Source organism: Girardinichthys multiradiatus, chromosome 22, assembly GCF_021462225.1.
Source record: "Girardinichthys multiradiatus isolate DD_20200921_A chromosome 22, DD_fGirMul_XY1, whole genome shotgun sequence".
Classification (NCBI taxonomy): domain Eukaryota; kingdom Metazoa; phylum Chordata; class Actinopteri; order Cyprinodontiformes; family Goodeidae; genus Girardinichthys; species Girardinichthys multiradiatus.
The window spans coordinates 12049364-12074329 of record NC_061814.1 but is presented as its reverse complement, the minus strand read 5'-3'; the positions used below and the strand labels follow the sequence as shown (position 1 = coordinate 12074329).

Sequence of the window (24966 nt, the reverse complement as noted above, 5' to 3'; positions counted from 1 at the left end):
AGTAAAATCAGTTAAAGCAAACCTTATCAAAGCTTTGAAATTTAGCCAGAAAGGGCTTTTAGTTGCCATTTGTGCTAAAAATAATCCCTTAATTTACTAAGTAAACTAAAGCTACAAATTAGGTTGCTACATCAAGAAAATTCAAGGCAATTTTGCTTTTTTTCCTTTCTAACTTGCAAATAACATTTTTTTAAACGAAGTTATGAAAATGTGTACTCTTTATTGTGTGGCTAATTTAATATTAACATAATGTAAAACATGACTTGACTTTGAAGCATTTTAGTAGATTGTTTAATGTCTGCCAAGAGCACGTTTACACAGCAAATATTTTTAATGCAGATCTTCCTTTCTATTTTTAATTTATTGAATAAATGGAATGATTCCCCTGTTTTCGAACGCTCACAGTCAGTAATAAATCAGTCTAAGAACTGATATAAGTGAAAAGAGAAAACATTTACGTTTACATTTACACCTATATGAACCTCTTCCTGATTTAACACAACGCCAGCTTTTATCTTGTGTTTGTTTGGAATTTATTAACAGAAGCTTTCAACATTTGCACAAATAATGTTGTCTGACTCTAAAGTCTCACTTCTGGTTTCTTGTGTAATATCTTTCAGCACTGTAAAGAACTTGCCAGCCTATTTAACTTACAGTACCATCAGAAAGTATTCACACTCTGTCACTATTTGCACAATTGTTGCATTACTGACTTTCTACAAAAGAATATGTTTAGATTTTTTTTTTCAAAGATCTACACACAGTACACCATGATGACAAGGTAAAAACAGATGTGCCATTTTTCGTTTTGTCAATAGCTTGTTAATTGGACGTTTCACAAGTATTCACAGCCGTACGAAGATGAATCACGGCTATAGTTTGAGTTCCAGAGCATGCTGCAGCAGGTTTTCTTAAAGGATCTCTCTATATTTAGCTGATTCTCATCTTACTCTCTCGGCAGACTAGTTGCTTAGTTCCTGCTATAGAAAAACTTCCCCACAGCATAATGCTGCCAACAACATGCTTCACAGTGGGATGGTTTTAACCAGATAATGAGCAGTATCTGTATTGTTTCAGGGTAAACAGTTTTATTTTGCGGAGAAGAAAATTTAGTTTTTAGGCTTCTTAAATCTCTAAAGTACTTTTTGGTAAAATCAGTGCAGGGTACTATGTACCTTTTGGTGAGAAGTGGCTTCTGTCATAAAGGCTTGATTGGTAGAGTGTACAGGTCCTTCTCAAAATATTAGCATATTGTGATAAAGTTCATTATTTTCCATAATGTCATGATGAAAATTTAACATTCATATATTTTAGATTCATTGCACACTAACTGAAATATTTCAGGTCTTTTATTGTCTTAATACGGAGGATTTTGGCATACAGCTCATGAAAACCCAAAATTCCTATCTCACAAAATTAGCATATTTAATCTGACCAATAAAAGAAAAGTGTTTTTAATACAAAAAACGTCAACCTTCAAATAATCATGTACAGTTATGTACTCAATACTTGCTCGGGAATCCTTTTGCAGAAATGACTGCTTCAATGCGGCGTGGCATGGAGGCAATCAGCCTGTGGCACTGCTGAGGTCTTATGGAGGCCCAGGATGCTTCGATAGCGGCCTTTAGCTCATCCAGAGTGTTGGGTCTTGAGTCTCTCAACGTTCTCTTCACAATATCCCACAGATTCTCTATGGGGTTCAGGTCAGGAGAGTTGGCAGGCCAATTGAGCACAGTGGTACCATGGTCAGTAAACCATTTACCAGTGGTTTTGGCACTGTGAGCAGGTGCCAGGTCGTGCTGAAAAATGAAATCTTCATCTCCATAAAGCTTTTCAGCAGATGGAAGCATGAAGTGCTCCAAAATCTCCTGATAGCTAGCTGCATTGACCCTGCCCTTGATAAAACACAGTGGACCAACACCAGCAGCTGACACGGCACCCCAGACCATCACTGACTGTGGGTACTTGACACTGGACTTCTGGCATTTTGGCATTTCCTTCTCCCCAGTCTTCCTCCAGACTCTGGCACCTTGATTTCCGAATGACATGCAGAATTTGCTTTCATCCGAAAAAAGTACTTTGGACCACTGAGCAACAGTCCAGTGCTGCTTCTCTGTAGCCCAGGTCAGGCGCTTCTGCTGCTGTTTCTGGTTCAAAAGTGGCTTGACCTGGGGAATGCGGCACCTGTAGCCCATTTCCTGCACACGCCTGTGCACGGTGGCTCTGGATGTTTCTACTCCAGACTCAGTCCACTGCTTCCGCAGGTCCCCCAAGGTCTGGAATCGGCCCTTCTCCACAATCTTCCTCAGGGTCCGGTCACCTCTTCTCGTTGTGCAGCGTTTTCTGCCACACTTTTTCCTTCCCACAGACTTCCCACTGAGGTGCCTTGATACAGCACTCTGGGAACAGCCTATTCATTCAGAAATTTCTTTCTGTGTCTTACCCTCTTGCTTGAGGGTGTCAATAGTGGCCTTCTGGACAGCAGTCAGGTCGGCAGTCTTACCCATGATTGGGGTTTTGAGTGATGAACCAGGCTGGGAATTTTAAAGGCCTCAGGAATCTTTTGCAGGTGTTTAGAGTTAACTCGTTGATTCAGATGATTAGGTTCATAGCTCGTTTAGAGACCCTTTTAATGATATGCTAATTTTGTGAGATAGGAATTTTGGGTTTTCATGAGCTGTATGCCAAAATCATCCGTATTAAGACAATAAAAGACCTGAAATATTTCAGTTAGTGTGCAATGAATCTAAAATATATAAATGTTAAATTTTCATCATGACATTATGGAAAATAATGAACTTTATCACAATATGCTAATATTTTGAGAAGGACCTGTATTAGCACTGCCTTCTGGATGGTTTTCCTATCTCCTCAAGGAAATCAGATCAAAGTGTGTGAATACTTATTAGTTACTTATTTAAATGTTTATATTTTTTTTAAAGTTACAAAAATGTTTAAAAACATCTTCAGACGTTGTACGTTGAACTATTTTGTGCATATCGTTGAAAACAAATTTTACTCAAATCGGTTTTAGAGTAAGTCTATATTGTAAAAAAATTTGGAAAAAGTGAAGGGTGTGAATACTTCAGGGTGGAAATCTACTGTAGGCTCAGTAAATTCATTTACAGGAAATAATAGTCCATACTCTGCTTTAGTTAGTCCGGGTCTTTGTGCAGAATTTATTAAGACATGATGGTCTTGCTGTCATTCAAGACATTTTTTTAACCAGCTGAATACAAATCTATCTCTGAACCTGTATAATTTGAAATAATACCTGATATAATTATATTCTTGTCATTGAACCCATAAACAATGAGAATAAAAACAATTTCCAATAAAACCAGTATAACCAGTTGGAGGAGAATACTATCAGTGTTAAATAACAGCCTGATCAGAGGCAGACGTAGAATGACGCAAATGTATTTGCTAATTGGCTGTTATGACTGTTGCACCTTGGCCAAGGAATGTTTGGTCATGTAATAGGCATCACAACAACGTGTTGCTCTGTTTTTAGGGAATGAGAAGAAATACGTTCTTCTGGCTATTGGAATGTTGCCATGTCACTTTGACATGACCTAGAAAACAGGAGTTTTATCAGTACACTTTATATTATAGCATCTGTTGTAACAGGTAAGCATTTACAGAAAATGCATTGCTCCTGCAGCTGTAGTTGGCAAGTGGCATGTGTGCACCAGAACTGTCAAATTTGAAGTCCCTTTATGCATTTTGAAGATGACTCCTTGAATATTCCTGATGAAATTAGCTTTTATTTCCCTTCTACAGTGTGTAAAAGCTTCCTGCACAAACTCCTTGTCCAAAATCACATCATGTTTTAGAAAAGTTAGGGGACTCCCAGCGTATTATATGTTCTGCACCTTTGAAAAGTCTTCATACCCATCATATTGGTTCACATTTTGTGAGATTACAGCCTTAAACTGTTCATTTCTGATGTGATTGTATGTGAAAGACCCACACAAAGTAGCATATGAATGTGAATTGATAAGGAAAGGATTGGTTTTAAAAAATGCAAAGTTTTCAATCTGTGATGTACGATTGTATTCAGACTCCCTGAGACAATACTTTGCATTTTGCTGCAAGTCTGTTGGTGTTACTTGAACTTTTTATCTATTCTTTTTTCTTCTTTTCTGTTTTTAGTTTCATCCATCCTCCTGTTATCTCTGACAAGGTTCTCTGTCACTGCTAAAACAAAGTCATCCCGCAGCATGATGCTGCCACCACCATTTTTCACTGTGGTGGATGGTGTGTTCAGGGTGATGGGCAGTTTTAGTTTTTTACCATATACAGGGATTTGTATAGGCCATAAAGTTTATTTTTTTATTTTTAGACAAGAACACCTTCTTTCACATGTTGGATGTATCTCCTAAATGGCTTGCCACAGAATGACTTCAACAATGACTTACATTTGCATCTCTTCTATAAATGCCAGATTTGTTGAGTACCCAGCTAATATTTGTCCTGTCATCCCAAGCATCTTCATCACCTCCAGAATTACAATAGACCATTTGATTGTTTCTTTCACTACCTTATTGTCAGTTTAGATAAGCAGCCATTACTTTGCAGCTTTGCGGTTTTTCAGATGAGGGATTGAACCGAGCTCAGAGAGATGTTCAAAGTTTGGGATTTTGTTCACAAGCCAACCCTGCTTTATATTTCTCCACAACTGTGTCCTTGGCCTGTCTGGTTTGTTCCTCAGTCTTTATGATGCTGTTTGTTCGCTAATGTTCTCTAACAAAGCTATGAGGCCTTCACAGAACATTTGGATTTATATTGAGATTCAGTAACCCACAGGGGGAATCTATTTACCACTTTAGGAGACTCCTGTACGCTGGCACAACTGGCTGCACCTGATCTAATTTACAGGTACTTTGGGTGCTTTTTTATTTGTAAAGAAAACATTGAACCTTTCCTCTAGTTTGTGTTGGTCTATCACATAAAGTCCTACTAAAATAATGTGATAAAATGTGGAAAAGTTCAAGAGAAAACAAAAAACTTTTAGAAACCTCTGCAAGCTAATTATAATGTATTTATATATTATTGTCTTCTCAACAGTCATAAAAAAGAAATGAAATCTGTCATCAGGACAACAGAAAACCTAAGATAAAAATTTAACCTTGCTGAATTCAAAATGCTTTTTAGATGTTCAACTTGCTTCTTTATCCGTTTGCACCTTTCATCAGATCACTTTGATTTTGAGATGTCTGCCGGTTTTATATAGGCCTATTATTAGTCATCTTATTTACAACAAGCAAAACCTCATTACTCTCTGTTCTAGTTCTACATCTTCGCTTTTCTTTTATTTCTTTTTTCTGTTTGTGGTGAAAGTTTGAGCCGTTAACCATTTTCAGGAACTTGATAAACTAGATGTCAGCTTCCTTTTGTTGCCGCTTTGAGAGCTTTAGGGCCCAGCTGTATATTTAGCTTTAGTTTTTTTTTTTATAACTACGTTTTTAAATACAAACACTAGAAACAGTTTTCAAGACTGTTTTTAGTCAAATCAAAGCTACTCCTATAAATTTAATCATGTATTTTCTCATTTCTCAAGGTTGGTCTGATGAGAAACGGCCATTTGCTGGCAGAAGGTCCTCCAGATGCAGTCATGGAGCAGCACAGTGCGACAGTGAGTACTTTCTTGGTCTTACGTGTGTTACTCTCTGTGGTGGGAGGGGATGGAGCTGTGGAGTTATGCCTGAATCTGTAAACCAAGACAAACTGATTTTACTATGATTTGTGTGTTTGAAAAATGACTAAAAATGGGGAAAATCTTAAGAGAAGGTAACCTCTCCTTGCGCTATTGAACTATTCTTATACAAGCTGTGCAAATGCAACAATTAAAAAAAAATGCAGTGCAGCTTGTTTTGACCTTCATTATCAACTGTTTGCAGACCCTGGAGCATGCCTTCTTGCAGCTGTGTGAGTCGTCAGACCAGAACTCCACCCAGGAATCCAGTTTAGAGAGCGAACCCCTGGAGAAAGGCCAAGCTTTTGGGAATGGCCGGGACGAGAGTCAGCCGATTCTCGCAGTTGGGCCGCCGCCTGTAGAAGAAGTTCCTAAATGTACAGGTATTGATATGCACATGATATATTCCCATTACATATTAATGTTAGTTTTTTTTCTGAACCTCCAAGGACTAAAGTTAGCCCGAGAAGGATCGACATTCCAGGATTTTAAATAATTTACTTTTATTTCCGTCATAAATGACAAAATTGTGTAACAATAACAGCTCCCATTATTAAAACTTTAATTTGCCTAATAAAAAAAAGGTATAGCAGGCACATTTCTCACCACATAGGTCTAAAAACTATCTCCTGTAACTTTCTTTAAAGAGAACATAAATTAAAATGCAACATGAACAGAATACAAGAATAAGTATGGAACTAAACCTAACCATTAACTTGCTGTTTTCCTGAGGCATCACATTGAAGAGCAAGTGACAAATGCTTTGTGGTGTTTTTGCTGTTCAGCGGACTGGATGGTGCGGGCCAGACACCTACTGCCAAAGGGGAGAAACATTGGAGCACTGGTCATTAAAACAATGGTGCGGATGAAGAGAATGCCAGGGTATGTTTTTTTTTATTTATTCAAATGCATCATCTGGTCAATAACAGCAGAACAGAAGAAGCAATGTGTTGGTGACTGGCGATGTCCTGTGTGGTTGCAGCTCATTGTGCTTCCAGTTCCTGCTGCCCGTCATCCAGATCTCCCTCATCTGTTTATGTGTCGGCGGGGATCCGAAGGGGATCAAGGTTGCCGTGGTGAACAACGACACCAGCCCCCTGTCCTCCTCATTTAGCGTGTCACTGCTCTCCTTCCTGGATAACTCCACCGTGATTCAGGTATAACCGTTGCCCTGAGGGATATTTTTCTAACACCAGATGTTCTGTGGTTGGGTTTTCACTTTAGCTGGATTTGGTATATGCACTGATGATCTGTTTGTTGTTTGACATCTGAAATTAGCACTAAAAATAATGTTTTTTTGGTTTTGTTTCTTGGTTGTAACTCTTACTATTGTAAAATACTGTTGCTTTTAAATTTTTATGTAAAATGCATCCATGGGTTGAGGAGCAGAGTTAAGTATGTGGGTTGCAGCCATGAAAAACTCGCTAAATCTTCTCTGCCAATGTTAAACAGCTTTTGGCTTTATCAAAGACTACCTTCAGAATTTGGTTGTGGAGGGAAATCCTGACCTCAATCCTATTGGATCAGCTTGGACGTGCTTGTTTTGTGCCAGAGTGGCCAACACGACCACACTGGCTAAATTGCAACAAAAATTGGTTGAAAAATGGGATGCCATCCCACATCAGTGTGTAACCAACTTGTGGCCAGCATGAGGTGGTGGTGCCAGACTGTTGTGCTTGTGTATGGTTTTCCCACACACAGTGAGGCCTATGTTTTTGTTGAATAAAGATATTGTTAAATTGCCAGTATGTCTTGTTTCTTCAAACTTTTATTATCCAATCCAATAAGCAAAAACAAACAATAGCATATTAAGCTGTTTGTCATGGGCAGAGATGGTGCTCAACCCAAAGATGCTTTTTCCTTTTGGCACATTTAGAGGGAAATAAATAGGCTTTCCAGTAGTAGGAAATGTATTTCCAACAATTACTTTTTACAACAAATAATCAACCAAACACAAATTTTCTTACTTTTTGGACAAATCTTTTTATCTTTAGTTCCTATGAAAGCAGCATTTACTTTGCAGAGTGATTTGACCGGGAGTAGATGTGTAGTTTGTTTTCAAACTGAGCTCTTAACGAACTGAGTTTCAGTTCTGTGTCCTCACAGAACAGACACTAACACTTCCTTTTTTCTAGGAAACTTTCTTTCTGTTTGAGGAAGAACTACAACCGTTCAGCACACTGTACTGCACATAAAACACAAACTTTCTGAACCTTGTCAGGAGTTTTTTTTATTGTGTCCTTCCCATCTCTAAATGGTCTTCTTAAGTCCTGGAAATAACTGTTATTATTACAAGTGCTCCTATTTTTCCAGTCCTAGATGGGACCTTTTCAGACAGGTTTAAAGGCACATCTTATTTCCAAACCTGCTGATTTTATTAGACCTGAGTGCTGCATTTGATGCAGTAGATCATAAAATCCTGCTAGATTGCCTGGGACAGTGGGATGATGTTAGTGGTCCAGCTCTTCAGTAGTTCAAAAGCAGGATACTTTCTATATCTTTAAAAAATCTCTCAACCTTTATGCCTTATCACTCCTACGACAGGGCCCCATTCTGGGGCAGTCCTGTTTTCTCAGTAAACTACAAGTTATCTTCAAGCTCTCTTTCCCTCACTTCATGACATACCATCAGGGATAGAACATGCATTTGTCAAAATAAATAGCAACAAGTTCAAAGGTATTTGTTTCAGATTCTGAATTTATGTAAAGGCACTAAATAGGCAAACCCCTTGCATATATTACTAACCCGTGAATTTACATCAGTACTCTAGACCTCTTACGTCAACAAACAACGTTTTCCTTCATGTCCTTTCATCACATCTCAAGCAGAAAGGAGACAGAGGCCTTTCATTCTGTGGAATTATCTTCCTCTTAATATTAAATGTGCTCCTTCTGTCAGCACCTTGTCTCATAATGGGTGTTGAGGTAGGAACCAAATGCAGAGCAAAGTGGATATGATGAGAAGGGTTTAATGAATAACTTACAGTTTAACCAGGTACAGGAACTGGTGAATAACATAAACAGGAACATGGACTCAGGTAGCAATGAAAACCAGAGAGCTTAAATACTGAGGGAAGTGGAGTGTGGACCAATGAACTGAGAGGGGAGCTATTCAGAAGAAACATGGAACAGCTGGTGACAAGGCCTGCAGAAAGACTGAGGGAGAGTGCCTAATTTACCTGAATGAGCAGAGGAAGAGAACGGGGATATGTCTACAGAACAGAAGAAGTCAATAATGAAACTAAACTAGGGGACATAACCAGGGGAAACAAGATCTATAAGGAAATAGAAACTAAACACATCTAACCCAAAAATCCAAGAAGAACCAAAACTAAACAAGAAATCTAAATAAACCTGAATGAACAGAAAAGCACCTGGCTGAACAGAAAGTAACCAAACACAAAAACCTAACACAGACAGATCCTGACATTTAGGCAGTGGGAGCTGGATTTAAATGTGCTATAAGAATAAAACTTGTACTCACAGCTTACCTAGTGACCTGCTGCACTTTAGAACATTGAAGCATTAGAAAAAAATTACAATGATGTTCAAGCATACAAATGTAGTCAGTCTTAATACAGAAATGAAAAAGCATGTATAAACCACTCGTGTACTTTCGCATTTATAGGTTCCCTTGCCCCACAAGGAGGCTTTTGAAGGTGTTCACAAAGGACGGTACTGGGGTGTCATCGGCTTTGGACAGAACTTCACCAGTTACTTGACTAAACGGTAAGAACAAATTAGGTGATCTCTAATGGCCTTACCACCTTTAAATATTTCTGAGTCTGCCCACATAACGTGAATTATGCCGAATGTATCAAATTTCAAAAGAAGAAAACAATTTTAAAAAATGGCAATGCAGCTATGATACGACAAAGGCATTAAACTGCCGCTTAGTTGTAGTTTTTTTATTGCCAAGTACCAAAATGTGTGTAAAATAGACCAAATATATGTACTACAGTTAGAGAAACATAATGTTGAGGCAACGATCCTCTTGATCTCATTATTGCCGATTACCAAAAAAAAATACACAGATAGACCTAAATAAAATAAAATCTAGGTATTGAGAAATGTAACAGAACAACGAGATATGATTCCTTTTCCTGCAATTTAGGTACAAACTGGTTTAAAAGTAGTTGTAGAGCAATCAGTCAGCCAATTATGAATCCTGTATCCTCTGGACCCAGCTCTGGCCTAGGGATCAACAGGTCAGGTACCGAAAAAACGTATTTGTTCTCTTCGAGTTTTTTTAACCCTTCCAAACAGAAAACTCCCAAATTTCTGGTCTGTAAATGCATCTTTAAGTAGCATGCTCTTTGTTTAGGGTTTTAGTAAAAATCAGCTAAAGGTTTGGTGACAAATGCTTTGATGCCTTAATGTGGATAATCTTCTAATACCTTTGTCCTACTTTGTCCTTGGATTCAAAACCACACCCTCCATCAAGGAGCCTGTGGCACATTTGTTTTTCATTCATGGCCAATGTTTGTTAAATTTAATGGTAAGGTTTAAGCTAAATTACACAAATGTTATAGTCCTTGGAAAGAATATTCCAAAATTCATAAATCACATGTCAGACTTCAAAGAACAACAGAACTTGCTGTCAGCTTGTGAAAATCTGATTGGAGGAAATTTACTTTAAATGACCAAAAAGGTTGTTTTCAGTCAGTCTCAAACTGAATGTGAACATTATTTGGGGCAAATGCAAGACAACATAATACATTTATTTCAACTACAATAATGTGTCATAACTAAAATAACCTCAAATCAATTGAAGAAACCTAAAAAAATCAGTAGTTATCCTTAATAAAAGCAGCTTTATAAGAACATCTCTGCTCCTGTTTGACTGGCAGCATTGATTGTTCCCAATGTGCTAACTTTTCTGTAAGATGCAGTTTGCTGTGTTTGTCATTTTCCCCCACAACTCAAGACTGTAAAAAACAGAGGCAGGTAAAAGTGGAGTAGAGCTCTGTAATGTAACCCACCAATTACTAAGAAGCTCTCGCATTTCACCGCACGGCTATTTTTACGTGTCAGATACACATCTGTATCTACAGTATACAGGAATCTTCTCTGTCGTGCTGCGAGATGCATACAGCACCCTGCAGAGATATTCAAACCTCTTGAACCTTTCACATTTTGTCACATTATGATGCATTCAAAACTATATTTATGAAAATAAAAAGACAATGATACAGCTGCAAATTTCCCAAGGAAAAGGGCCAAGAAGAAAACTGTAATTTTTGCTGCAAGCCATGTAGCAAGAAGGTGGAAGATGGTGCTCTGGTCAAATGAGATTCAAAAATGAATGTTTTAGCCTTCATGTAAAATGCCATGTGTGACTGAAATCTAACACTGCACATCACCCGGATCACAGCATCTTTACTGTAAAACATGGTAGTGAAAGTATCCTGCTGTGGGACTGCTTTTCTGCAGCAGGGACTGAAGCTGGCCGGGGATGACGCATTAAATTAAATACAGGGGCTATCTTAAATGAAAAGCTGTTAGAGGCTGAAAAGATTTCTCACTGGGGCAGAGGTTGACTTTCAGGACAAATTAAAAACCTGAAGCATGAATCCTTTTCCTTCCATTTCACAATAATGTACCAGTTTGTGTTGTTCTATCACAGAACATCCTGATGAAATATATTTATGTGAAACAAATGTGAAAAAGTTCTAGAGTTGTGACTACTTTTGCAAAGTAATGTATGATCAGATTCAGTCACTTAATCACAAAGATGCACATCTTTGTGTACCAGATATTTTCCTCCCTGTGTTGAATAGCAGCTGCTCTGTAGATTCCAGCTTTTGAACCTCATTTATTATTGAACTGAACCCCCAATACACCTGACCCGATTAATAATTTTGATCTAAAAGATCCAGAAATGAGTCCAAGATTAGAAACACCCAAATTCCTGTAAGTTTTGTGTGCCTGGAGGGCACATGTCAGCAAACATAAATAGCTGAAAGCTTTTCTTTCAACAGTCATAGTTTAAATGCACCCCATAGTTTAGTTTAGCAGTTATCAGATGCGGCCTTTCCTCTCATCTCTCAGAATGACTTTTTGTTTTTCTTTCCTTCCTCTTTTGTGTCACGATGAGGGTTTGTGTGTATTTTTTTTAACCATAGAGTGATGCGCTTGTTGTAGTGCACCTGCAGCACAGTTACAGGTCCTTCTCAAAATATTAGCATATTGTGATAAAGTTCATTATTTTCCATAATGTCATAATGAAAATTTAACATTCATATATTTTAGATTCATTGCACACTAACTGAAATATTTCAGGTCTTTCATTGTCTTAATACGGATGATTTTGGCATACAGCTCATGAAAACCCAAAATTCCTATCTCACAAAATTAGCATATCATTAAAAGGGTCTCTAAACGAGCTATGAACCTAATCATCTGAATCAACGAGTTAACTCTAAACACCTGCAAACGTTTCCTGAGGCCTTTAAAACTCCCAGCCTGGTTCATCACTCAAAACCCCAATCATGGGTAAGACTGCCGACCTGACTGCTGTCCAGAAGGCCACTATTGACACCCTCAAGCAAGAGGGTAAGACACAGAAAGAAATTTCTGAACGAATAGGCTGTTCCCAGAGTGCTGTATCAAGGCACCTCAGTGGGAAGTCTGTGGGAAGGAAAAAGTGTGGCAGAAAATGCTGCACAACGAGAAGAGGTGACCGGACCCTGAGGAAGATTGTGGAGAAGGGCCGATTCCAGACCTTGGGGGACCTGCGGAAGCAGTGGACTGAGTCTGGAGTAGAAACATCCAGAGCCACCGTGCACAGGCGTGTGCAGGAAATGGGCTACAGGTGCCGCATTCCCCAGGTCAAGCCACTTTTGAACCAGAAACAGCGGCAGAAGCGCCTGACCTGGGCTACAGAGAAGCAGCATTGGACTGTTGCTCAGTGGTCCAAAGTACTTTTTTCGGATGAAAGCAAATTCTGCATGTCATTCGGAAATCAAGGTGCCAGAGTCTGGAGGAAGACTGGGGAGAAGGAAATGCCAAAATGCCAGAAGTCCAGTGTCAAGTACCCACAGTCAGTGATGGTCTGGGGTGCCGTGTAAGCTGCTGGTGTTGGTCCACTGTGTTTTATCAAGGGCAGGGTCAATGCAGCTAGCTATCAGGAGATTTTGGAGCACTTCATGCTTCCATCTGCTGAAAAGCTTTATGGAGATGAAGATTTAATTTTTCAGCACGACTTGGCACCTGCTCACAGTGCCAAAACCACTGGTAAATGGTTTACTGACCATGGTATCACTGTGCTCAATTGGCCTGCCAACTCTCCTGACCTGAACCCCATAGAGAATCTGTGGGATATTGTGAAGAGAACGTTGAGAGACTCAAGACCCAACACTCTGGATGAGCTAAAGGCCGCTATCGAAGCATCCTGGGCCTCCATAAGACCTCAGCAGTGCCACAGGCTGATTGCCTCCATGCCACGCCGCATTGAAGCAGTCATTTCTGCCAAAGGATTCCCGACCAAGTATTGAGTGCATAACTGTACATGATTATTTGAAGGTTGACGTTTTTTGTATTAAAAACACTTTTCTTTTATTGGTCGGATGAAATATGCTAATTTTGTGAGATAGGAATTTTGGGTTTTCATGAGTTGTATGCCAAAATCATCCGTATTAAGACAATAAAAGACCTGAAATATTTCAGTTAGTGTGCAATGAATCTAAAATATATGAATGTTAAATTTTCATCATGACATTATGGAAAATAATGAACTTTATCACTATATGCTAATATTTTGAGAAGGACCTGTATTTTTTACAGAAGACCGTGTCTAGTGTTCACTCATCATGTAAACACCATACCAGTTCAGACCAGCTCTGTTAAAGCATGCCTAGGTGTCAAATAAAAAGTAAATTCCAATCAAATGCCAGGTTCCACTGAGCCATGTGGTGCTCATGTGAACAACCTGCCTAAGGAAAACAAAAGATCCGCCCGTCCGCGTCCTCTGGCTTCAATGGAATATTCTGGAGTGGACAAGCAGGGTGCAGAATGTAGGCACGGTGGAGAAGAGGGAAAACTAATAATTACTGTCAGGAATATGCAGACAGAAAGGGACTATTTATCGTTGTTTTGTGCATCCTCTTCCATCTTTACGCATCAGGCTAAAATAAAATGGTTTGGTCTTAAGCAGGTGTTAAACACAGGTATGTTTTTAGACATTGATTTCTAGTGCCTGACTATCTTCAAAGTACTTGTTGTTAGTTAAGCCCTTTATGTCAGACCTATGAATCATTCAGGTAAAAGAAGGCTCCTCAACTCAAGGGATGAGTTAGTGTTGTGTGTGGACATAAAGAACAATGCCTTTCCCGGGTCCTGTGTCATGTGTGTGTTTGGGTGCTTTTACATAAGGATGTTTCAAGGGGCTTTGGTCTGGGAATGCTGAAAAGTTACAACCTTTCATTTGGTTCGGTTCATTTTTACTCTGCACCTTTGGAAACAAGCCGCAATGTCACACAGGTACAGCAGCTGCTTGTTCGCGACGAAGAATCAGCCCACTATGATCATTTAATAAAATAACACACCTATCTCTACTTCCAGCTTGAATTATACATATACAGGTCCTTCTCAAAATATTAGCATATTGTGATAAAGTTCATTATTTTCCATAATGTCATGATGAAAATTTAACATTCATATATTTTAGATTCATTGCACACTAACTGAAATATTTCAGGTCTTTTATTGTCTTAATACGGATGATTTTGGCATACAGCTCATGAAAACCCAAAATTCCTATCTCACAAAATTAGCATATCATTAAAAGGGTCTCTAAACGAGCTATGAACCTCATCATCTGAATCAACGAGTTAACTCTAAACACCTGCAAAAGATTCTTGAGGATTTTAAAACTCCCAGCCTGGTTCATCACTCAAAACCCCAATCATGGGTAAGACTGCCGACCTGACTGCTGTCCAGAAGGCCACTATTGACACCCTCAAGCAAGAGGGTAAGACACAGAAAGACATTTCTGAACGAATAGGCTGTTCCCAGAGTGCTGTATCAAGGCACCTCAGTGGGAAGTCTGTGGGAAGGAAAAAGTGTGGCAGAAAACGCTGCACAACGAGAAGAGGTGACCGGACCCTGAGGAAGATTGTGGAGAAGAGCTGATTCCAGACCTTGGGAGACCTGCGGAAGCAGTGGACTGAGTCTGGAGTAGAAACATCCAGAGCCACCGTGCACAGGCGTGTGCAGGAAATGGGCTACAGGTGCCGCATTCCCCAGGTCAAGCCACTTTTGAACCAGAAACAGCGGCAGAAGCGCCTGACCTGGGCTACAGAGAAGCAGCACTGGACTGTTGCTCAGTGGTCCAAAGTACTTTTTTCGGATGAAAGCAAATTCCGCATGTCATTCGGAAATCAAGGTGCCAGAGTCTGGAGGAAGACTGGAGAGAAGGAAATGCCAAAATGCCAGACGTCCAGTGTCAAGTACCCACAGTCAGTGATGGTCTGGGGTGCCGTGTCAGCTGCTGGTGTTGGTCCACTGTGTTTTATCAAGGGCAGTGTCAATGCAGCTAGCTATCAGGAGATTTTGGAGCACTTCATGCTTCCATCTGCTGAAAAGCTTTATGGAGATGAAGATTTCATTTTTCAGCACGACTTGGCACCTGTTCACAGTGCCAAAACCACTGGTAAATGGTTTACTGACCATGGTATCACTGTGCTCAATTGGCCTGCCAACTCTCCTGACCTGAACCCCATAGAGAATCTGTGGGATATTGTGAAGAGAACGTTGAGAGACTCAAGACCCAACACTCTGGATGAGCTAAAGGCCGCTATCGAAGCACCCTGGGCCTCCATAAGACCTCAGCAGTGCCACAGGCTGATTGCCTCCATGCCACGCCACATTGAAGCAGTCATTTCTGCAAAAGGATTCCCGACCAAGTATTGAGTGCATAACTGTACATGATTATTTGAAGGTTGACGTTTTTTGTATTAAAAACACTTTTCTTTTATTGGTCGGATGAAATATGCTAATTTTGTGAGATAGGAATTTTGGGTTTTCATGAGCTGTATGCCAAAATCATCCGTATTAAGACAATAAAAGACCTGAAATATTTCAGTTAGTGTGCAATGAATCTAAAATATATGAATGTTAAATTTTCATCATGACATTATGGAAAATAATGAACTTTATCACTATATGCTAATATTTTGAGAAGGACCTGTATGACATTCAATAATAGGAGAGAACATTTTTGAAAAGAAAAAGAAAATGATCAATAAATTAGGAATTAAAATAAAAATAAGGAAATTGTTAGAGTAAGAGTTAGAATAATAGAGTAAGGTCATGAGATAAATGGATGTAATGATACAATTCTGGTAAATAAGGAAAGTTGATGAGAAAGCCAAATGAAGAAAGTGGCATAAAATGCCAAATTATTCAGTTGAATTTATTCTTATGCTCAAGATAAAATCTATTTTAAACAAGTTAAATATATGTCTTCAGGTTCCTTTTAAAAACAGCGACACTTTAGATGAGTTTGTGTTTCTAATCAAATCATTTGGCTGAAAGCAGAAATCAATGCATTAATTACCGCAGCTGTTGGTGTTTCAATAAAATATTATCTCTATATTAAACTGAAGTTGTACAAAAGAGACATAAACATACAATATAAAACTATCTGCAAACTTAATGCACAGTAAACACATGATCTGTTCAAAGAATAAGATGAAGCTGAGCTTATGTTTTATTCTTGCATTAACTGATTGATAGCTTACAATTCCAAACATTTTATTTTATAAAAATGTGCTTATGTTAAAGTGAAAGAATGTGAATGTTACTAGATGTAAACCGTTTTACATTCTCTGCTCTTTATTAAAGCTTTTTATCTCATCAGCAGTTATCATTCAACTTTTATTGATCAGTGCTGACTGTTAGATTGCTCTGTTTTGAAAATCATAACTCTGTCCCTGGTTTCATAGGATTCTGCAGCGACAGGTTTCCAAGGAAGTGATCGATGGTGGATCAATGCATGTCTGGCTGGACCTGACCAGTGAGATCCAAACTTGTTTTCTGTTATTTGTTCTAATTTTATGTGAAGTTTAGTGTGTTAAATTAGTTTATTTCATGTTCTTCAGAACCTGATATCCACTGAAAACTTTCAGTTTAAACATTTGAGCCGTGCACTACCTAAAATGGAAGATAACTGAGAAAAAATATAATCCTGGATGAAATGCTTCCAGATTAAAAACTTTGCACACATGCGTTATTCTCTGTGACACTATCAAACTGAAGTTTTGCTGTTTAACAGACCGACAAATCGGCCTCATGTTACAGAAGCAGCTGCACCAGGCTTTTCAGGTACCACATGACACAAGGTTTAATTTTAAAAAACTAGAAATATTTCACTGAATGAGCATTCTAGCTCTACGGCAGAGTATTAACAATAGATTTTATTTTTGTTATCACAACTTGTTTACTGATCAAATCATTATTTTCATTTGATTAATATCAACCGATTTCTTTTAAGCACCATTAAATCTGTGTTTTTTTCCATCTGCAGGATTTTGTGGATTTCAAAATGGGCAGTTTAGCATACCTGGCTGCTCTACCAATAAAAGTAAGAGACTTCAAGGAAAATTCCAGAACTTCCAGAAGTTCCAGAAGTTAATCATTGTCATTAACAGTACGAGATGTTTTTCTGGTCTTTCCTAGTTTGAGGAACCAATCTACGGAAGTCTGGACATGGATTTCACTACCTACGTGACCCCAGGAGCTGTCCTCAGGTCAGTATAGAGTTGACTGCTGTAGTTTAATGTGTTTTACTTGCTCCATTAGCTTATTTATTACTAATTATTTGGATTAGCTTGTGGCAGAATGTGTTTCTTTATAACGTAACGCTAAACTTAATGGTATTGGCTGGGAAACCTAAAAGAACTCTGATTTAATTTTCTTCTTCTACTCGCCTTCGTTCCTCCAGCATCTCCTTCTATTTGGCTCTGGGTCTGACAGCACTCTCCTTTGTCCTGGAGAGGAAGGAGGGACTCCTGGACAGGTGCTGGGTTGCAGGTGAAAAAGTTACAGTTACAGTTCTTCACTCATTTGAGGGATTTTTGTTAGTGCTTTTAGAACGTTAGGAGCTAGAGCACTACACACGGCCATGATTTTCACAATTTTTTAACAATTTTGGACATGTGGAACACACCAGGTGGTTTTGGAAAACATCTATAAAAAAGGATTTCTCTCTCACAGCAACATGTTGGTTCTCATATTTGTGCACAGATCAGACAAATGTTGTTGGTTGCCTTTAAATGGCTGGAATAAATATCACCCTGTCACTCTTAAATACTTAAATGTGTTCTTCATTTTTAAGACATGGCTTGATCATTTGATTTATTTGTTTATAAATCAATCCAAATTTATTTGAATAGCCCCTTTCATACAACATGTGAATATGACCAATAACAAAGAAATAAATCAGCAGAACTGCTGTAGAGGAAACAGGCTTCAGCTATAAGGAAATGCGAAAAAAACAAAACAAACAAATGAGCAAAAACAAATCAGAAAAAAAAGAAATTACATATATATACAGTACAGGCCAAAGGTTTGGACACACCTTCTCATTCAAAGAGTTGTCTTTATTTTCATGACTATGAATATTGTAGCTTCACACTGAAGGCATCAAAACTATGAATTAACACATGTGGAATTATATACTGAACAAAAAGTGTGAAACAACTGAAAATATGTCTTATATTATAGGTTTTTCAAAGTAGCCACCTTTTGTTTGATTACTGCTCCGCACACTCTTGGCATTCTGTTGATGAGCTTCAAGAGGTAGTCACCTGAAATGGTTTTCACTTCACAGGTGTGCCCTCTCAGGTTTAATAAATGAGATTTCAAGCCTTATAAATGGGGTTGGGACCATCAGTTGTGTTGTGCAGGAGGTGGATACAGTACACAGCTGATAGTCCTACTGAATAGACTGTTAGAATTTGTATTATGGCAAGAAAAAAGCAGCTAAGTAAAGAAAAACGAGTGGCCATCATTACTTACTAAGAAATGAAGGTCAGTCAGACCGAACAATTGGGAAAACTTTGAAAGTGTCCCCAAGTGCAGTCGCAAAAACCATCAAGCGCTACAAAGAAACTGGCTCACATGAGGACCGCCCCAAGAAAGGACGACCAAGAGTCACCTCTGCTGTGGACGATAAGTTCATCCGAGTCACCAGCCTCAGAAATCGCAGGTTAACAGCAGCTCAGATTAGAGAACAGGTCAATGCCACACAGAGTTCTAGCGCAGACACATCTCTAGAACAACTGTTAAGAGGAGACTGTGTGAATCAGGCCTTCATGGTAAAATAGCTGCTAGGAAACCACTGCTGAGGACAGGCAACAAGCAGAAGAGTTTTGTTTGGGCTAAAGAACACAAGGACTGGACATTAGACCAGTGGAAATCTGTGCTTTGGTCTGATGAGTCCAAGTTTGAGATCTTTGGTTCCAACCACCGTGTCTTTGTGCGGTGCAGAAGAGGTGAACGGATGGACTCTACATGCCTGGTTCCCACCATGAAGCATGGAGGAGGAAGTGTGATGGTGTGGGGGTGCTTTGCTGGTGGCACTGTTGGAGATTTATTCAAAATTGAAGGCATACTGAACCAGCATGGCTACCACAGCATCTTGCAGCGGCATGCCATTCCATCCGGTTTGCATTTAGTTGGACCATCATTTATTTTTCAACAGAACAATGACCCCAAACACACCTCCAAGCTGTGTAAGGGCTATTTGACCAAGAAGGAGAGTGATAGGGTGCTGCGCCAGATGACCTGGCCTCCACAGTCACCGGACCTGAACCCAATCAAGATGGTTTGGGGTGAGCTGGACCGAAGAGTTAAGGCAAAAGGGCCAACAAGTGCTAAGCATCTCTGGGAACTCCTTCAAGACTGTTGGAAAACCATTTCACGTGACTACCTCTTGAAGCTCATCATCAGAATGCCAAGAGTGTGCGGAGCAGTAATCAAAGCAAAAGGTGGCTACTTTGAAGAACCTAGAATATAAGACATATTTTAAGTTATTTCACACTTTTTTGTTCAGTATATAATTCCACATGTGTTAATTCATAGTTTTGATGCCTTCAGTGTAAAGCTACAATATTCATAGTCAATTAAAATAAAGAAAACTCTTTGAATGAGGTTTGTCCAAACTTTTGGTCTGTACTGTAAATATTCCAAAGAAAACAGCTAACTATAAAAATAAGTTAGAAATTATAAATGATTGAAAGAATAAATAAATACAAAGAAATAAAATACAAAAAGAAGTACATAACAAAATGTCAAAATGGATAAAACGATAAAGTTATGAGACTCTTGGTATGCAAGTGAGAAAGCCAAGTTAAAATTACACACCTAAAACACTCATATACTGAAAAATAAAGACTAGTGTAACAGGTAACTAACAAGATAACTTATTATCCTTCTAAAGAGCAGAAAATGCTTGATTAAAACCACATCTTTAATTTACTTTAAAAAGTGCAAAACTTTAGATCAGTTTGGGTTACTGATTAAAAAGCTTGTTGATAATCTGCAGATGTATTTAAATCTTTTGGCTTAAAGTTGTAAGAGTGTGGCTGACACACATGAAATATTTATGAAAATCCAAGTGATGCATCATTTAAGTGTAATTTGAGACATGGCCAGTAGAGGGAGGAATATGATCACAGCTGATTGTAAAGATGGTTTGATCCAAGAAACTAACAGATGACTTGTGTCACTGGTTTGGATGCTGGTCAATAAAGCAGGAATCTGATTAATCTGAATTTAATATGTTTTTTTGTTTTTGTTTGTTTGAACAGCATTTGATTATTTTAAGTTTTTGCTTTTCTTTTCTATTAGCTAATTGTTAAATCGCATGTGGTCATCCTTTTCCAGCTAAAAAGGAGGTGAGGAGTTGTAGAATCATACTAAAGATAAGAAAGGAGAGATTATTTCAGGGTTTAGCTTTCACTTATACCTAACATTTATGTTTTCTTGATTTTATTTAAAAATAAAAGCGGTCCATTTCCTCAGTTTGTATAAAACTATTCTAGAAATACGATTATTTGGTCTCTGATTATTTGGCCTCTAACTACTGATCTCATTCTGGTTTATCCATTTGCAAAACACATTTTTATTCAAAGGAGACAAAAACTAACTCACATCGGTACCTCGCCGCTGAGTTACATCAAAAGATTAAAAAAAAAACCTTTCCTATTCTTGTGTCCACCAGGTGTGAGCTCTATTGAGACGATGCTGGCTCACCTCTTCTCCCAGCTTTTTGTCATCAGTGTTCAGATCATCCTTATGCTCCTCTTCATCCTGCTCGTCTTCAAGGTTGGCTCGATGCAGTCTTCAGATCATGTATCTATAAAAGTATCTGTAAAAAATGGATAACTGTTTAAATTAAACAGGCTTTGCAAAAGTGGGATTTTTGTAACAGACCAGACTTTATACCAATAACAATAGTTAAAGCAATCTGCAGCATGTGGTTAAAATCATGGAAGCAGCCAAGAGGCACATGGTAGGTCTGGAGGAGCTGCAGAGATCCATGGCTCAGGTGGGGAAATATTAGTTGTGCAATTCACAAATTTTGCCTTTAGGGAAGAGTAGCAAGAAAAAAGCCATTGTTGCAAGTTTGCCACAAGCCATTTTGGGGACACAATAAACAGGTTGAAGGTTCTATGGTCAGATGAGACCACAGTTAAACTTTCTAGGGGGCAAAAATCTAACACCGCAAAGATCCCTGAACATATCAATCCCACACTGAAATATTCCAGTGGTGAAACATGGTGGTGGCTCCATTATGCTGTGGTGATATTTTGTAAGCAGAGAGGGGGAAGCTGCTTCTTTTGTTAAAGGCTGCAAAAGAAAACAACAACTCTGTACACTCAGCTTAGACTTTCACTGTAGTTGTTTAGAACCATAACATTTTCATGTGCTGGAATGACCCGAAGCCCAAACTTAGAAAACCTTTGGCAATACTTAGAACTGATGTTCACGCTTTCTCTCCATACAATCTGACTGGGCTTGAGCTATTTTGCAAAGAAGACTAAGCTCTAGATGTGCAAAGCTGCTGGAGATATGCCCCAGAAGACTTGCAGCTGTAACTACAGCAGAAGGTGGAGTTGAATACAGATTCAATGCTGCACTTTTAAAGATTATTATTTGCAAATAAATAAAGCTTTAGGTCATTTATTTTTTTAATTTCCCTTCACAATTACGCAGTAATTTGTGTTGGTCTGTCACATTAAAATCAATAAAAAACACCTTCAACATCACAAACCGTGGAAGTTCAAGAAGCATGAAGACATTTGCAAAGCACTGTAAAGGTGAAAGACAAAAAAAGCAATCAAAGTTGCAATTAACAGGGTTTAGGTTTGACATGCGGGATGCATTTCTGACATGTTGAAGGTCAATATTTCACCAGCCCAAAAGGGCCTTTTCCTGGGTCCATTTGCATTTTTATTACATCAACAAAAATTAAACTTTACCTGTAGCAAGTTAGAGAGTCATAATTATTCAAATTCACTGATGCCAGCAAACAGCTTTTCAATATCAGCTGTTTGCCTTAGATGTATTTTCCATTACAGTGATGCACTCTAGAAGAAATGAGCGTTTCTCCTGTTTGTTCAACAGAGTTTGAAGGTAGTTGAGGTCAGGTCACAACAAGATAAGAGTGCACAATTGATTGTCTATAGATACAGTATATGTATTGAATCAGTAGAGAGAAAGAAGCTTTCAGACAGAAAGGGACAAAGTTTGAAGGATTTTTAAGGATATCTCTATTCATTTTCATTGCAAAACTACAGGGGTTGGACAATGAAACTGAAACACCTGGTTTTAGACCACAATAATTTATTAGTATGGTGTAGGGCCTCCTTTTGCGGCCAATACAGCGTCAATTCGTCTTGGGAATGACATATACAGGTCCTTCTCAAAATATTAGCATATTGTGATAAAGTTCATTATTTTCCATAATGTCATGATGAAAATTTAACATTCATATATTTTAGATTCATTGCACACTAACTGAAATATTTCAGGTCTTTTATTGTCTTAATATGGATGATTTTGGCATACAGCTCATGAAAACCCAAAATTCCTATCTCACAAAATTAGCATATTTCATCTGACCAATAAAAGAAAAGTGTTTTTAATACAAAAAACGTCAACCTTCAAATAATCATGTACAGTTATGCACTCAATACTTGGTCGGGAATCCTTTTGCAGAAATGACTGCTTCAATGCGGCGTGGCATGGAGGCAATCAGCCTGTGGCACGGCTGAGGTCTTATGGAGGCCCAGGATGCTTCGATAGCGGCCTTTAGCTCATCCAGAGTGTTGGGTCTTGAGTCTCTCAACGTTCTCTTCACAATATCCCACAGATTCTCTATGGGGTTCAAGTCTGGAGAGTTGGCAGGCCAATTGAGCACAGTGATACCATGGTCAGTAAACCATTTACCAGTGGTTTTGGCACTGTGAGCAGGTGTCAGGTTGTGCTGAAAAATGAAATCTTCATCTCCATAAAGCTTTTCAGCAGATAGAAGCATGAAGTGCTCCAAAATCTCCTGATAGCTAGCTGCATTGACCCTGCCCTTGATAAAACACAGTGGACCAACACCAGCAGCTGACACGGCACCCCAGACCATCACTGACTGTGGGTACTTGACACTGGACTTCTGGCATTTTGGCATTTCCTTCTCCCCAGTCTTCCTCCAGACTCTGGCACCTTGATTTCCGAATGACATGCAGAATTTGCTTTCATCCGAAAAAAGTACTTTGAACCACTGAGCAACAGTCCAGTGCTGCTTCTCTGTAGCCCAGGTCAGGCGCTTCTGCCGCTGTTTCTGGTTCAAAAGTGGCTTGACCTGGGGAATGCGGCACCTGTAGCCCATTTCCTGCACACGCCTGTGCACGGTGGCTCAGGATGTTTCTACTCCAGACTCAGTCCACTGCTTCCGCAGGTCCCCCAAGGTCTGGAATCGGCCCTTCTCCACAATCTTCCTCAGGGTCCGGTCACCTCTTCTCGTTGTACAGCGTTTTCTGCCACACTTTTTCCTTCCCACAGACTTCCCACTGAGGTGCCTTGATACAGCACTCTGGGAACAGCCTATTCGTTCAGAAATTTCTTTCTGTGTCTTACCCTCTTGCTTGAGGGTGTCAATAGTGGCCTTCCGGACAGCAGTCAGGTCGGCAGTCTTACCCATGATTGGGGTTTTGAGTGATGAACCAGGCTGGGAGTTTTAAAGGCCTCAGGAATCTTTTGCAGGTGTTTAGAGTTAACTCGTTGATTCAGATGATGAGGTTCATAGCTCGTTTAGAGACCCTTTTAATGATATGCTAATTTTGTGAGATAGGAATTTTGGGTTTTCATGAGCTGTATGCCAAAATCATCCGTATTAAGACAATAAAAGACCTGAAATATTTCAGTTAGTGTGCAATGAATCTAAAATATATGAATGTTAAATTTTCATCATGACATTATGAAAAATAATGAACTTTATCACAATATGCTAATATTTTGAGAAGGACCTGTACAAGTCCTGCACAGTGGTCAGATGGATTTTAAGCCATTCTTCTTGCAGGATAGTGGCCAGGTCACTACGTGATACTGGTGGAGGAAAACGTTTCCTGACTCGCTCCTCCAAAACACCCCAAAGTGGCTCAATAATATTTAGATCTGGTGACTGCAGGACATGGGAGATGTTCAACTTCACTTTCATGTTCATCAAACCAATCTTTCACCAGTCTTGCTGTGTGTATTGGTGCATTGTCATCCTGATACACGGCACCACCTTCAGGATACAATGTTTGAACCATTGGATGCACATGGTCCTCAAGAATGGTTCGGTAGTCCTTGGCAGTGACACGCCCATCTAACACAAGTATTGGGCAAAGGGATATGGCAGCCCAAACCATCACTGATCCACTCCCATGCTTCACTCTGGACATGCAACAGTCTGGGTGGTACGCTTCTTTGGGGCTTCTCCACATCGTAACTCTCCCTGATATGGGGAAAACAGTAAAGGTGGACTCATCAGAGAACAATACATGTTTCACATTGTCCACAGCCCAAGATTTGCGCTCCTTGCACCATTGAAACCGACGGTTGGCATTGGCATGAGTGACCAAAGGTTTGGCTATAGCAGACCGGCCGAGTATATTGACCCTGTGGAGCTCCCGACAGACAGTTCTGGTGGAAACAGGAGAGTTTAGGTGCACATTTAATTCTGCCGTGATTTGGGCAGCCGTGGTTTTATGTTTTTTGGATAAA

The 24966-nt window shown here is 39.2% G+C and overlaps 1 protein-coding gene across 2 annotated transcripts in view; it reads left to right on the top strand.

Annotated features, from left to right (window-relative positions):
* The window catches only part of abch1 (ATP-binding cassette, sub-family H, member 1), a 49358-nt gene that overhangs the window by 12954 nt on the left and 11438 nt on the right, over positions 1 to 24966 (top strand). For both annotated transcript variants that reach the window (XM_047351995.1, XM_047351996.1), the window contains exons 7-17: positions 5564 to 5638; positions 5904 to 6081; positions 6484 to 6580; positions 6681 to 6855; positions 9326 to 9426; positions 16644 to 16714; positions 16973 to 17022; positions 17225 to 17281; positions 17377 to 17447; positions 17642 to 17730; positions 20924 to 21027. In XM_047351995.1, the coding sequence (XP_047207951.1) occupies positions 5564 to 5638; positions 5904 to 6081; positions 6484 to 6580; positions 6681 to 6855; positions 9326 to 9426; positions 16644 to 16714; positions 16973 to 17022; positions 17225 to 17281; positions 17377 to 17447; positions 17642 to 17730; positions 20924 to 21027 (1068 nt within the window). The remainder of the gene's footprint in view (positions 1 to 5563; positions 5639 to 5903; positions 6082 to 6483; positions 6581 to 6680; positions 6856 to 9325; positions 9427 to 16643; positions 16715 to 16972; positions 17023 to 17224; positions 17282 to 17376; positions 17448 to 17641; positions 17731 to 20923; positions 21028 to 24966) is intronic.